The sequence below is a fragment of the Plutella xylostella genome, chromosome 10, assembly GCF_932276165.1.
Source record: "Plutella xylostella chromosome 10, ilPluXylo3.1, whole genome shotgun sequence".
NCBI classification, from domain to species: Eukaryota; Metazoa; Arthropoda; class Insecta; order Lepidoptera; family Plutellidae; genus Plutella; species Plutella xylostella.
In genome coordinates, this window is record NC_063990.1 from 6,929,665 (window position 1) to 6,945,457 (window position 15,793).

The 15,793-nt window shown below is 41.4% G+C and overlaps 2 protein-coding genes across 3 annotated transcripts; both read right to left on the reverse strand.

The window, feature by feature from the left end:
• Window positions 1-275: 275 nt before the first annotated feature.
• Window positions 276-4,363, reverse strand: LOC105389676 (probable aquaporin TIP4-2). 2 transcript variants are annotated; one of them, XM_038118136.2, is made up of 5 exons: window positions 4,235-4,363; window positions 2,031-2,258; window positions 1,347-1,627; window positions 851-931; window positions 276-461 (listed from the first exon to the last, which is right to left on the reverse strand). In XM_038118136.2, exons 1-5 carry the CDS (start codon window positions 4,245-4,247, stop codon window positions 330-332), a joined length of 735 nt encoding a protein of 244 aa, XP_037974064.2. In that variant the 5' UTR covers window positions 4,248-4,363; the 3' UTR covers window positions 276-329. The 2 variants fall into 2 exon arrangements, with proteins under 2 accessions (XP_037974064.2, XP_048479638.1); XM_048623681.1 differs by having other exon boundaries at window positions 4,223-4,303.
• A 4,898-nt stretch (window positions 4,364-9,261) lies between these two features.
• On the reverse strand, window positions 9,262-15,262 carry LOC105389675 (aquaporin-like). The gene is made up of 7 exons (XM_048623757.1): window positions 15,083-15,262; window positions 14,701-14,803; window positions 13,621-13,754; window positions 11,943-12,158; window positions 10,307-10,444; window positions 9,850-9,930; window positions 9,262-9,544 (listed from the first exon to the last, which is right to left on the reverse strand). The coding sequence occupies exons 2-7, from the start codon at window positions 14,738-14,740 to the stop codon at window positions 9,383-9,385; spliced, it is 771 nt and encodes a 256-aa protein (XP_048479714.1). The 5' UTR covers window positions 14,741-14,803; window positions 15,083-15,262; the 3' UTR covers window positions 9,262-9,382.
• Between the last annotated feature and the right edge of the window lie 531 nt (window positions 15,263-15,793).

Here is a 15,793-nt window from a genome sequence, read left to right on the forward strand (position 1 = left end):
GGTTGTAGATGTGCGATACTTATATCCATGATATTATTAAAATTTCTGCGATAATCCTAGGTTGTCACACACACAGTGAAAGACAGCACTTAAAGTATGTAGTCAGATATACGAGGGTGCATAGGCACCTCGAGTTTGCTGTCCAGACAACTGGTCAAAATAATCTGAAATCCTAATCGGTGGATGGAACATCATATGCGTCCAATTAACGTAGTCTCAAGCACGAACGTTTTTTGCGAAGGCTCATCATAGCTCCAAAATGAAAACCCAGCATGGACAGGTAGGTAACTCGTATAATAATATAGCAATATGTACAGAGAGTGTGCAGGTCAGGGCTCGAGCTTGTCGTTGAGCGGTAAGGACTCGGGCGCGGGGGCGGCGGTGCGGGGCGCCGGGGGGGACACGGCGCGGTGTAGCCCGGCCGCTAGCGCCGCGCCTAGGAGGGGGCCCACCCAGTATACCTGGAATGGACATTGAGAGGTTTTAGATATTGATTACGTACTTGAAGCAACATTCGATTAGGTAAAAATAACATAGTCGGTCTACATAGCAAGGTACACTGAAAGATAGAATCCGATACAATAGGGTTCGATCGGGCCGGTCCTTTTATACAAAGTATCCTGGATGGTACAGACATTTGTTTATAAATTAAAGATGTTCTCTTGTCTTATAAATGAGTAAATGGTAATTTTACGGCACTGACAACACAGGCGCAGCAATGCACCTCTACATCACAACGAAGTGAAGTTTGAGGGCTTTACTAAGAACCTACTTTCAGCCTGGTACCTAGAGTTGTACAAGAGTGTAGCTACCCTATTGCATCACAATCTCTATGGGACTCGTGACTCACCCAGTGGCTCCCCCAGCAGCTGTAGAGCAGCGCGGGGCCGAGCGACCGCGCCGGGTTCAGACTGGCGCCGGTCAGAGCGCCCTGGAAACCAAAAAATACATGTTTTATTTGTTAGTCAACACTAAGGTTAGATAAAAGAGAAACATCAAAGTCGTAGAACTCAAATGCTCTCCGTTTCTGAAACTCCTTCCTGTCCACCTAAAATAGTGAAACTATGTACCTATTGTATGCAGTATCTAAAGGTTCAAACTTCAATTCGCGAATTTATTCTGATCGGTGTTTCCTTTCAAAAGCAAGGTTAAATAGTATTAAATATTGATCGAAATCCGTATCAAGTGTTATGCAAACTATCACATTAGGTGTGCGACATTCTCGCAAAATTAAATGTTGGCTTCCTTAAATGAATTTTCAGTATACATAACAATAAACTACTTTTTTTAAATAGGCTGCAGATACCTAATGCATTTCCGCCGTAATAAAAAACAAAACTACAAACCCCAGAGTAAACAAGCCCCGCGATGGCCAGTCCGACCTTCAGCGGCCCTGAATGATCTGGCTTCCCGTCATCATGAGCGGCCCACAGCCCACACAGCAGCAGACACAGCGAGCCGGTGAGCGTGGCCTCCACGGCCGCCGCCGCCGCCGCGCCCACCGCCGGCGCCGTGCACGCCGCCGCCGCCGCGCCGCCCGCCGCCCCGTGTAACATTACTGTGCCGAGGAATGCGCCCACGCACTGCGCTAGTACGTATAGGACGGCTTTCACGGGGGGCAGGTTTCCTGATAAAGTAGTGAATAGTAATGTTGTACTGGGAGAATTTTAAACATAGCTACTAGGTTCATAAAGATTAGGTAATAGGGATCTATCCAGGAATAGATTATAGTGCCCAAATGTGTAGGTACACAAGGGTATTACGTCACTCTCGTAACCCAATGGGACGGGTGACCGACACGAATAGAGAGATATAGGCGCAGGACCGACTGCTCTGCCTATCCGATAGCATGGATCATCACTTTGCGGACATAGGGTGATTAGACTGATTAGCCTTCTATAGTCTCTCAAACTTTGAGCCACAATGTAGAAATATAAATTCATGGTCTCACGCGGGGGCCGAACCCGGATAACAAACCCTCTGTTAGTTGAACCAAAGCTTCTACCACTAAAGCAAAGAAGCAATCCTACCTGATAGTACCGCAGCTAGTGAGACGGCTGGATTAAGGTGCGCTCCGGATATAGGTGCCAGCACCGTGGCCAGCAGCGTGACGGCGCCCCCGAAGGCGAGCGCGGGGTGCGTGAGGGGCACGGGGGGCGCGGCCAGCAGCGAGCTGCAGCCCAGAGCCACCAGCAGCGCGGTGCCTACCACCTCCGCGGCTAGCGCGCGCCACGCGCCCGCTAACATTGATACTGCTCCTGTAATATAAAGTGAGCGTGAGCCACTTAAAATCATACCATACCGTTGGTCGTTAGACGATAAGTAAAGACATGTACGTAAGGTATAGTTAGCTCAGAGTGTTAGGTACTACCACTATCTAAAATTAAAATCCAGGGATTGTACGTAATGATTCCTTTTGGTACGGTATCTACTTTGATTCTTTGGAATGTGATGTGCCAGTATCAACTAGGTATAACGATTTGCATAAGTATTCGACCGAGACATACGCAATTCTAAAGCAAATGAATTATGCAACATTCGTTGACTCCTCGATTCCTGCAAACGCCTAAACAAATAAGAATAATTTAATGTATTGATATTAACAATTCAATGAAGAAGTAAACTGAGCGCTTATGTTGTCATGTGGGCTTAGATATGCATATTTATTTTGTATTCAACGCTCTGACATAGGTATCTTAATTACATTAGACGGAACACCAACAAAAGCTTATCGGAAAGCAAACTGATTGCCAAATTGGTTTCAAATTACAGTAGCTAGTAATAGAGTTCGATTCACGTAACTTGAACAATTTCCTGACATTTTTCTCATTTTATTATGCTGTAATAAGCTTGTTTATTTCAGCTAACAGCAGAAGTAAGAATTGACAGTTGTCAGTTAAAACTTAAAAATCAAGCATCCGGAAATTGTGTGTTTGTATAATCAAATAATTAGGAACTTTTTATAAACCAATTCAAAGAGATTTGTTATAAGTTTTAAAATGTGTGTGCCACATCATGAACCTATAAGTATACTTATATAGTTCCGAAACTAAAATGTGACGGTTATTTCAAATGATTTAAAATAATTTATAATAATATCGTAATTTATACTAGTCTGATTTATATGAGTAGAATGAGAAGTACCTACGGTAACAGATCTACTTTGTAGGTGTAAATATTCGATATACTAGCTAGGGTAATGCGGGAATTATGTAAATTTAAACAACTATATAGTTGGATAATATTCTGAGGTGTTAGTTTGTTGTGCGTAAAGCTCGTCACCTCTATAACAATATCCATACGGGTGGTTATGGTGGTGACCATACACTCATAGTTTTTTGGGACTGCCAGCCTATATACAATGGTAATGATATGTGGCGTAGTGTAATGTATTGTGTTTTGTGAGTCGCGTAATTATATCCGTGTTCGCGACCTTCGTCTAATTAATTGTTAATTATCCAGCCAATGTGAATGTTAAGTAGGCAGTGGTAGCGTATATGGGGGATTGATAACTTAGATTTATAATTATATAAGCACATAATATTTATATTTATTATTTCTTAGTATAAAATAAGAAAAACTTTTATAGCCTGGTGGTACGCACAACATTCTTTGTCCTGGAACTAGTCAGTTCTCAAAAATATTTATTAAGTACCTACCTAAGTAATAAATATCTTGGACGGACACCCGGTAGTCCTGATACCTAAATATAAATTTATTGATTATGTCTAGTACTTATATTATCCGTAAGTGCCACCATCAGTGCAGTTGACAAAAATAATATTATTAAGTATAAATTTCACCACTAATAAATCAATGCAGAATCCATTAAACTTGGAACCGCATCAAGCACTTCCTCTAGGGATGCGCATTGCGCAGCCGCCGCCCGGCACCAAGCATAACGCACATTCACACACCACACCATTCACACTGAAAGTTCATTTTTAGACCAAAAAAGCGATCCCAAATTACTTTACTTGGGGGGGTTATTCCTATGAAAGCTCATTATTTTTAGATAACAGATGTTTCATCACCGAAATTTACAGAAACCGGACGTGGAAAAGACGCTTCAAAAGTTTAAGTTTAAAAGAGCGGGAAGACGGTTGGTGGGCGGGCGGTCGCGCGGGCGGAGATAAATGGAGAGCAATAGCGCATACATTGCTACACTACCCACTACCTACAACTGGTTGAACTGGTACATGGAACAACGGTAGGTACTAACGGAGCTACTGACCGTGCTGTGGCATGTCGTGTCGGCAGCTCGGTCGCGGCGGCACTGAGCCCGCTGCGCCCGCGGCTCCAGCGCCCGCGCCCGCGCTGCTATCTGTCTCCAGCCAGCACCACCATCTGTATCCTTACTACTCTTACTGTCAGTTTCAATAACTCTATCTACCCATGACTGGTAGTTACTTCCATACGATTTTGACAGGTTGTAACTTTTAATGTGTCAAAATAGTACCTATGAAGATAGAGTTATTGAAACTGGCAGTTAGTATTAGTATGTTTGGGATCAAAAAAGATGACCTAGAATTTCCGTACAGTGTTAGCGATTCTAAAGGATTTGATGCTGCAGTCTTTGTCTTCATAATTATCAGTCATTTCATTCACAATCATCCTCGCTATCAATCCTTCTGCTTATGGTATGAGTGTATGACGTTAGAATTTAGAATCTACTTTTGTCTTTAGACAAGTTATCTCTCGAACGGTACAAATAGTTATTTTAGTGAAAGTGTATGAGTAACGGATTATTTATGAACGAATAAAAATATATTTGGTCTCTCAAAGCAATCAAATTATCCTTTAATAGGTGTTTTTATGCTGTTTGGGTCCCAAGTTTTCTCGATATCCATGACATAATTATCCATAAGTTAACTGAAGATACCAGTGTGTATAGATTGTTGTAAAATATTTATGTTGTATGTAGACATTTACCTAATGTGTTTATTATGAATAATTACATTAATTAAATGGGAAGTATACATTTCTAAGGTGTAGTGTTTACCTGTACGACCTATCTTAGACAAGTAAACCACCTATGGATGCGATGTTTAATTAAATGTAGAATTGGGACATACGGGGCTGGCGATCCACATGTTCTCAATACAAACCAAACATAGTAGACCTACTTACTAATATTGCGAGAACCGTAAGGTAATTATGCTGCTGGAAGCTGGAATGCATGATGTACGATAAAGCTTAAAAATTACTGTCACTAAAAAAGTTTATAATGTGATAGGGTACTCAGAACTCTACAGCAAAACTTAGAGCTAGGTACCTAATAGTACCTATAAGTACTTACCTAAGTACCTACTAAAGTTTTACTACATACCAACAGAATATCGTAGATGTCTTTGACACTAGTTACACTATGTTGTGAGTGTAGGTAAGCGAAAACCTAGTTCGGATCGTTGGCCCTCGAGCCGCTGTGTAAACAACCAGTAGCAAGTTGATCGAGTCGTTATCTAGTGTTTGTTGGTAAATAAGAACACTTAGATTATGTTTAGGTACCTTGGTCGGCGAGGCGCCGCTGCGATAGAAAGAAGTCGTTTTAAACAAGTTGTCAGCTCACAGAAGAGTTTCGAGCTTTACAAAAAACGAACGAAAGAGAACAATGTCAATCGGTACGTTTGATGCATTGTCGTCGTAGACTCGCGGTTAGCGTATAAGTCAGAATATTAGGTACTTGTCTAATGCAGCGGTTAGGTATACTTACCTATGTAGGTACCAACTACCAATAGGCATGGCAGCTGTTGATAAATAATTGGCCAGTCATATTGGAGTAAGTACTTGGAAATTGACAATTAGTGGACAGTTGACCAGCAAACCGATAGCTCATATGCTCATTTGCATACCTAGTAACGTATTTACAGACTGTTCCACGGCGATGCTACATGTAGGGAAAGTAAGTACCTACAGTGAAATAGGGCCTTTTAACTACTTACCAATTTTACTTAAATTCATATCAGATAACCAAAACGTGTGACACAATATTGTCTATAGCAGTTCGCGAAACGAAAATGGTAAGTATTTTCGTGCACGCTATGTTGCATTTAGATAGTGGGTACAATATGATGCTGGCTAAAAAAAGCCGATTATAGCTTCAGTACCTACATACAAAAAAGTAAAATAACATTGAGGTAGGAAGTTTAGGTTCGTTCGCTGCACAAATATGTAGTTTAGCCAGGCTAGTCTTTACCACTTAAATTAAGTACTAGGTACTTACATCGTTCAGTTCAGGGGTTCCGCTCATCTCGCATAATCTTTATTGACCAAAACTCATTTCGCATAACTCGTATGGTCTAAACTTTTTTGGACGAACCATCACTTTGCCAAGACTTATGTGGCATAAGGCTCGTTTCGTCTAAAACTCTTTAGGCACAATCTTTAAACACCTAAGTTTCGTTTGCTCAAATTTATGTTCGTCTATACCTATGTATAATCTTGTTTCTCCTAATGTTATCTTAATAAATAATATATTAAGTATGTAGTAAATGTACAAATTGTGGTATTTTTCTCCTAACTACATCCCGAAAATCACGATATTGTATGATCAAAAAATCGAAAGTTAACGACCAATATAATTATTACAAACCCCATGAGATCGAAACCTAAAAATAGGTGCGACGACGAGCAAAGCGAGGAGGAGCGTGTTAGGTGCACATGTTCATCAAAACCAAAGCGGAGCGTTTTCCAAACAGCGCAAACAATACAAGGCACCAGTTTGCGCTATGTAGGGAGACTAGGGAGACGCTCCGTCAAAGTTAAAGCCAAACGAATATTATTACTTTGTATAAACCTATGCCATAGCATTATTAGGCTATTCAAGATTTGGCCATACCATTATTAGGCTAAACAATGTTATGCGAAATAACTTTTTACTAAACGAGATTTATGCCATACGATTTTCGGCGTAACGAGACTTTGACCAAACGTTACTATGCAATACGAGATTAGGCAAATAAATCTTATGCCAAAAAAGGTAGAACCTTCAGTTCAGACTACTCCCGGATTTTAATTAAGTCATCACATCGATCACATCACATAATTTTACGACTTATAATAAAACACAATCGTTAAAACAGTATCTTGTGTCAACAAGAACAATCTGGAGAGGCTGAAGTGTGGGGTCACGGGTCATCGCGGCTAGAGGTCACTGATAGCGGCGGCTCTATCAGCCATGAACAATACGCTGTTATCGGTACAAGCGTCATTATAGGAGCGGGAGTAGAGGCTCCTTGTTGCATCGGAGTCAATAAGCTGTTGATAACTGCGATGTCAGATGGACTAATTATCTTTCTGCTCTGCAATATATCTATACGATAATTATGAAAACCTACAAAGCAGATATTATATTTGCTATAGGTATTGATAGGACCTATTCGTACCTATGAGTTAAAACATTGATCACTGATTATGATTAGGTACTCTTTGTTAGAAAGGTAGGTATATAGGTAGGTAAATATTATTTTCGATGAAATTGACAATTTAAATGGCTGAAACTAAGATGGTGATGATGAACAAAGTATGCATTCATAGAGCAGTGTACTACAGTCAGTACAGTCGGTAAGTTCTATTAATGACTTGAGGCTTACTCAGAAACTGAAGATTGAAAGTGCATAGTTATTTTAGAGTTTAAAAGTTCACTAGATAACAAATTATTACTGCGGTATGCGTGCAACTACGAATCATCTACTTGTCATAATAATATTATATTATCTATCCTCAAACAAGTGGCGGCTATCAGTAAACGAAAATGTGTTTGGTATTAAAATAGCAATGACTGATAGCGGTTCGGACGGCAAGTGATGGACTGACGGACAGCGATTATGAAGGCGATTATTTATCAAGACTGATTCTTCTCTACCAGAATGTACAAGACCTTCCATGGTAAAAGGGCCGATCATGTGTATGTAAAGCAAATATAACTCTTATTTCAGTTGGGGAGTAGTTGAGAATGGCTGAATGTACAAATTAGGTACTTACACTGGCAGTTGATAGCTGCTAGGTCACGTCATAAAGTAGACGGAAGGGGCTTAGGAAAGTAGGTAGGTACTATCAAAAAATAAACATTGGTTTGAAGATCACTCTTTTATAATTATTAGGTAGGAAAACTATACTTAAGTACTTACCTAAATATTCAGAAATAAATAGGTTAAATTACTGGACTTACAGGCTACGAACAATAATTATTGCTCTAGATAAGCAATAATAAACTTTCTAGGTAATCATGTACTTACGTACTTAAATCTTAATAGTTAAATTGCAATATTATGTAAGTATTTATTTACCAATAAGTATGTTATCTACTCATTTTACGATGTTCAATCTAAAAGTTAACAAAACTGTACACTACACTTAAATTATTGCATTATGTTTATTGTGTGGAGTTTGGGAGTAATTCCATGCATTTTAATTCAATTTCTATAGTTAGGTATAAGTATTATAAATCTTAATTTATTTAATTGAGTATTCCCTAGCCCATCTGACACCTTAGCATGAATTTTCATCGTGAACGTGAAGTAGAATTCATCGAGTAATTTTGTATGAAAATATGAACAGCGCCCCTGTCGGTCGGTAGCAGAACAAAAATTTCCCTACAAAATTCATCGAGTAATTTCACGTCACGTTCACGATGAAAATTCATGCTAAGGGGTCTGAATAGAAAATAAACGCATAATGTAACCTAAACACGATTATCTATGGACAAAGATAGGTAATGTACCTATAGTAAAGGAGATAAGTAATTATATAGGTCCCTAACTATATAATTAGAATTTTGTTATCATGTTTGCATATCCTTAACTAATCGATAGTTTTACAAGTAGTTAGGTAAGTACTAATGATTTGTTATACATTATAATGAGATTAAAGATATCGTACTCTATTTGGATATTATCTTTCGTAAGTACCTATCTAGGTAGCTATGTTATGTACTATGTACCTACTGCTTCTGTGGGAAGATTCGTATTATTTAGAACTTCGTTTCGCTCTGGCTTCCGGGGATCGTACACCGGGTGGGATTATCAGTTGATATTTTTAAATAGATAGAGGTATTCCTAGTTTGGTTAGACATAACATAACACAGTAATCATCTCTTGTGAACTAGTCCTATTATTATTATTGACTTTAATGTGGTAGATTATCAGTGATTATCTCTCCCATTGGCTTATAACTTATAATTTGTAAAAGTTATGGAAAAGGGAGTAGCTAACTATAATCTTATATGCCTTGGACACACTTAAGTTTCGAATGCACACTTATGTGGTGGGTATGTGTAGTACTTAGTAGTAGACAAAAGCCTGCTTTTGCCATTTTATACATGTAACAACTCTGCGACTCTATACCGCCCTTTAGGGATCCATATACACATCTCTAATCATCATCAAGCACAGCCATCAACGAGCGCGTCGGCCTCCTTGCCGCAGGGCTCGCGGGGGGCGGGGGGGTCGTCCCCTCGCGCGGGGGGGTCCGGGGGGGAGTGCCACAGCCACGTGTAGAGGAGCGACGCCAGCAGAGAGCCGCCGAGTGGACCCAGCCAGTATAACTGGAGGGGTTATTAATAGGTGAGTATACATTGTGCAGTTTTGCAGTAGATTGCTGCTGCTGAAGGCCTTATATAAATAAAGAGTAAGTAGGTACATTATATCTAGTTGGTGAACTCATAAAATCACTCTAGGCATGCACAAAAGGAGCTTCCTCGAGTGGCGTGTAACCTGTTCTTTTACGCCTGGCGCAAACTGGACAGTCTGCGACTGACTGCATTATGGCGCTAATATGAATGGCTAGCCCTTTCAGCACGGTCTAGTCTAGCTTGTGTTTGTGACTGATACAATAAAAAGGTGAACTCACCCAGTGATGTCCCCAGGAGTGCGCGAGCAGGGCGGGGCCGAAGGACCGAGCGGGGTTCATGCCGGCGCCCGTCAGCGGACCCTGTATACAAACAAATGTATTTCATAATTTATAGAATATAATAGAATAGAATACTACTTTATTGACTTCGCAGGGCACAAATAACAATTTATACCTTCTCCGTAACATGTCCAATTTCCTATTTTATTCTGTTCTACCTGATACCTATCTAAGAAGGTTTTTAACAAGCATCAGCAGTAGCAACAAGTATGTTATGGACGGAAACAGCAACTGTCTCAGAAGCTGCTACTATAGCACTACTTTCACCATTTATGGTTATCTTCGAAATAAATTATTCCTTCAAAGGGAGCGTATATAACATAATAATATATAATTCCTTCCTTCCTTAGGACATTATGTATACTTCATAATTGGTAACACTTTAAGGAGTAATTACCGCGACAGTGACGAGGCCGGCCACGATGGCGCCCATCCGCAGCGGCCAGGAGTCGGGCAGGCGGCGGTTGCGCGGGTCCCACGACGCGCAGTTGGCCAGCGCTAGGAGTGCGCCTAAAAGGCCCTCTATTAGCAGACCCTGGAATTACACAAAATTATATTATTATTACATTTGGAATAGTAAGTGGCGACATCTATCAAGAAACCAATAAATTAATTTGTTCTCAGTCGAGCGGACACCGCAATGGAAAATGGTATAGTGGGAATGAAGAAAATTGGCTGGATAGAATCTAGTCCATTGGTACTCAACCTTTTTTATATAAGGGCCACAAACACGTTTAAGTCATGGTGTAGCGGGCTGCAAATTTTTTTTTTTTACTATTATAAAGCGATGTAAACTAACGAATAATAATATAAAAAAACACATGCATATACTACTTTGTTTAAAAAGTATCGGGATTACATCAATAAAACAAACATTTGCTAAGATTTTGAATTAAGTATTAGAAAGATTTTGCAAAGACTTTTTATAATTTTCAGTTATTTATTTACATTTACATACATTTTAAAAATAAAATACCGATTGATAATGACTTTTTAACGGATTTGTCCTAATATAAATATTATGGATCGATTAAATACGGTCTTAAACAATGAGTTATAATCCACTCCCGTTTTTGTACTTTACGCCATCACAAAAATTTTTTAAACGCTTTTTCCAGAGTTGTGTTTATTACTCGCGGCGAATTTTCGTTTTTGTCTTCTATCGATTCTTAGTTTAAGTCATGTTGACTGTTTTCTTTGACTATCGTGGTTTTGTGCACTCGGAATTCTTACTAGAAAGTCAAACGTTAGGAAAAAAATATTATTTGCGGGTTATGTAGAATTTAATATAGCAAATTCAACGAAGATGTGTGGAAAAAAAATCGAGAAAAGATTTTGCACCACGATAAATCGCTTTTCGCACAAGGATCATCATTGTAAATGAATTTTTGAGCAAACACTCAACAAATACCATCGGGTATCCACTATATTAACCAGATATGGCTGCAGCTCACGGCTTTAGCTTCTTTTTTTTCCTAAACTCAAATTACCACTTCGAGGCACTGTTTTCAATCGAAGACAATAAGGAAAAATCGCCGCGAGTACTAAAGACAAATCTAAAAACAGCGTTTAAAAAAATGTTGTGATGATTGGATAATTCGTTGGCGTATGTGTATCGTTTCTGAAGGAGCCAATTTTGAAGGTGATAAAATAAATTTGGATGAATAACAACCATTTTTTGGTTTATGGATATAATCGCGATACTTTTTACACATATTGTATATTCTCTATTATCTCTCAAGGCACGCGGGCCACTGATAAATGCTCGGCGGGCCACATGCAGCCCGCGGGCCGCAGTTTGAGTATAGCTGATCTAGTCCATCCAGTGGAGTGGCTTTGGACATGCCTACGTGAAGCCTTAGGTAATGAAGGCGGTATGATTTTGATGGATTGTCTAAGCGCCAATCATAGCACCAGCAGCTAGGGTTTACTCTGTGGTGTAGGCAGTTTAGTTGTCTCATTACTGAGCACTTGAAACAGCCCTCTCACCATCCACTTTCATAACCTTATATTTTACATGCCAGAGTACGAACCTGCATAGTGCTGACGTCACTCGCGAGCCTGGTGACACAGTTGCCGACCTCACCCCCCGCGCCGGGCGCCCCGCACACCGCCGCCGCCCCCGCACTCGCCCCCAGCAGCTGGGCCACGACATACATGGCCCCGAGGGTGGGCGGCACCCGCCGACGGACCACGGCGCAGAGTGTGACCACAGGGTTGAAGTGCGCGCCCGATATGTGGTCGAAACACTGTGTAGGATGAAGAGGGCATGTTAGGGAGAACTGTTTGTATGTACGTTCTGATTGAGTAAGAAAAGAAGCTATGGTAGTACCTACGTATTTACTTGCAGTTAGAATATAATTTCCTACATGAATCTAGGACGTTCAAGTATCTAGGTCATATTATAATTAGAGAAAAAAGATAAAGTCAAAATAATAGGTAGGTACCTAAGTATTCTTAATTAACTAGGTATGTAAACTGAATCATATATACGCAGTAGATTATATTAAAAGAGACAACAATCAACCGCACTGTACACAATTCAATTACTTTACACTTACGTGTCTACCTAATGTAGGTTTTGTACAAACTAACTGACAGTGAGTAAACACAATAATTAGTTCGCATGATCTTAGTAAGTAAGAAAATCAACAATGAGTTTCACATTAAAATATGAGGTAAGATTTTTCATATTATTATGGTATCTTCGACTCTACACACACATACGAGTAGAACAAGAGTCTCACCGTCCTTATGTCTTCAGACCCTTTCATGATGCCGGTGTTGACATATCGTATGGTGCAGTAATGTGAACATTGTCGGTTTCACTGGTCTATATGATCATATTGTGATGCGGGATGGCCTAAGAATGTCAGATTCTCACATTTTCTCAACCCTCACACCGTGTCACATTCACCTGTATGAGAGTAGCGACGAGCAGGCCGGCGGCGGCGGCGCCCCCCGCGCCCCCCACGCACTCAGCGCCCCCACGCCGGGTCACACTCACCTGTATGAGAGTAGCGACGAGCAGGCCGGCGGCGGCGGCGCCCCCCGCGGCCCCCACGCACTCAGCGCCCCCACGCCGGGTCACACCCACCTGTATGAGAGTAGCGACGACCAGGCCGGCGGCGGCGGCACCCCCCGCGGCCCCCACGCACTCAGCGCCCCCACGCCGGGTCACACTCACCTGTATGAGAGTAGCGACGACCAGGCCGGCGGCGGCGGCGCCCCCCGCGGCCCCCACGCACTCAGCGCCCCCACGCCGGGTCACACTCACCTGTATGAGAGTAGCGACGACCAGGCCGGCGGCGGCGGCGCCCCCCGCGGCCCCCACGCACTCAGCGCCCCCACGCCGGGTCACACTCACCTGTATGAGAGTAGCGACGACCAGGCCGGCGGCGGCGGCGCCCCCCGCGGCCCCCACGCACTCAGCGCCCCCACGCGGGGTCACACTCACCTGTATGAGAGTAGCGACGACCAGGCCGGCGGCGGCGGCGCCCCCCGTGGCCCCCACGCAGCTCAGCGCCCCCACACCCCCCACACCGGGGCACACTCACCTGTATGAGAGTAGCGACGAGCAGGCCGGCGGCGGCGGCGCCCCCCGCGCCCCCCGCGCAGCTCAGCGCCCCCACACCAGGTCACACTCACCTGTATGAGAGTAGCGACGAGCAGGCCAGCGGCGGCGGCGCCCCCACACCGGGGCACACTCACCTGTATGAGAGTAGCTACGACCAGGCCGGCGGCGGCGGCGCCCCCCGCGGCCCCCGCGCAGCTCAGCAGCACCAGCAGCGCCGTGCCCGCCAGCTCCGCGCTCAGCGCCGCCCACACCGGGTCTGACTGCATTTCTGATGGAGGAAATAGAACATCGGTACGTGATATTTATGAGGATGATGATGTCGAACTGCATTATTGTTAGTATGGAATGGGTAATTTGGGTAGGTATACACATACTCTACTCTAATTAATTAACTACTATTTCTCTGTCTCTAAAATCGATGTATCGTGTTTTTCCCCCTACGTCAACAATCCAAGTAATATAGGTACTAACTTAAATCTCTAGTCACTTTACTCATGTTAGATATTTAAGATTAGACGGTGTTTTCCACATTTCCACCCCGAATATGTTGTGCAATGTGCATGCAACTAAGCTAAGCTATATCATGCTATACTTATTATGAACAAAGTAAACGTGCCTACTGATTTATTTACCTTTCAGGAAATCTTATCACATCTCGCTAAAAATATATTAAGACCATTATCTTACTAAACAAGCAGCAATATAAATATCTAAGTAGGTACCTACTTAATAATAAGTGTGTATGACTTCAGATTATCGCAAATAATATATTACTTCACTGCCAAGTGGTAGATTCTCAGGAACCAAAGTTAACTGTGCTACTGGTTATTCGATCACTCGTAGAGCCTCTTGTATAGTACAGAATGTCTAAGGAGGCGTAATAGATAGAGGTATACATATAAGTACTTACTGCTCTACTCTCTACTCTGTAATAAACTGTTAATTTAATCAATCAAAAAATTTGCCATGAATTATTGGAGAAACATGAAAAGTTGTTATGTGCAGTGTATTGACTTAGGTACCTACCTACCTAGGCGCTGATGATATTGAGCGTTTTGAAGGGTTAAAATGATCGCGTTTGTGTATACGTACATATAAGACAACATACTTACAAGTAACAGTTAAATTAAGAAACTTATCGACTTAGCCAACAGGTATAATAGTTAATACTCACATATATAACGCTAGTTAGGTAGGTAGAGGTAGGTACTCACTGCTGCGCTTCCTACTGGAGTCCTTGTGTGTTGAAGCCATGGCGCAGTGCCCGCCAGTCAGAGTCACCTCACTGGACCACACCCACCGCGCATACCACCGTTACTGAAATGCCCAAAGACATAAGTACAAACTTACTGAATGAGCGTAGGCGGATACTGTTCACACTTCATGCTTAATTATTACAAATATATCGCTTATTGTATGTAATAACACTGTAAATCAACATGCCAAGCTGTCGATTTCAAAAGGCTTGAAAAATACGCAAAAAACGCAACAGAATGCAAGAAAATTAAGAGGTAAGAGACCTGGCAAGTGTGAATGAGCTGTCCCGAGATTGTTAACTGCGAGTGAGATCCTCACTATGACAACTATTGTACGTACGTTTTACAACTTGATGATATTGACACTGGTAGATACTACGAGCTCGTGTAATCTGGCATCATCTTTTACAGCCCCCACTATAATCACTTCCTACGTTACTAGAGATTATCTAAGAATACTTCATGATAGGTACTTTCTTAGCTTAGATCGTATCGAGAGGATAGTTAAAATAAAATGCTAAATGAGTGAAGTGCAGAGAGTATAGTGGCGATGGCAATAGTAATGATGTCACAGCAAGGAATCCCATATATTTATCACTAAATGCTTTATCTCGATTAGATTATTAAGTATCTATTTACCTGTTCAGATTTACTAGATACGATATTATGGTACCCATCCACTAAATAAGCTTCTATCTATATCTATAGGAATACCTACTATGTTCATGAAGGTATACACATAGTTATAAATGGTCAGTTTCGCAATGTTTATGATCCGCAATAAAGATATCAATGTGTGTTTGTGAATGGAGTGCATTCCGACGTAACATTCTCCAAATTATTCAGCTGAAATGTATGTAAAGTATGTAAAGTACCTACCTAATTAATATCTGAACAAACGGTAATTTAAGAAAATAAACTACCATTTGTGTTAGTGAAGTCCTAGCTACCTACTTTGGTTGTTGCCTTCTATTTTAGAGTTTTGTACTTTAATTATACAAATAAATAAATAAGTATGTACTTACTTGACTTCAAATTTAAAATCAGCGTC

Bases quoted from the DNA above. Each gene is read 5' to 3' on its own strand.
- LOC105389676 (XM_038118136.2), bottom strand. The intron at 1,628-2,030 runs GTAGGATTGCTT...CTACTTTATCAG, and splicing joins ACTAGCTGCGGTACTATCAG to GAAACCTGCCCCCCGTGAAA. The intron at 932-1,346 runs GTTTGTAGTTTT...TTTGGTTTCCAG, and splicing joins CGGGGCTTGTTTACTCTGGG to GGCGCTCTGACCGGCGCCAG.
- LOC105389675 (XM_048623757.1), bottom strand. From the start codon at position 14,740: ATGGCTTCAACACACAAGGACTCCAGTAGGAAGCGCAGCA. The intron at 13,755-14,700 runs GTGAGTACCTAC...TTCCTCCATCAG, and splicing joins CTCCAGTAGGAAGCGCAGCA to AAATGCAGTCAGACCCGGTG. The intron at 9,545-9,849 runs GTGAGTTCACCT...TAACCCCTCCAG, and splicing joins ACTCCTGGGGACATCACTGG to TTATACTGGCTGGGTCCACT.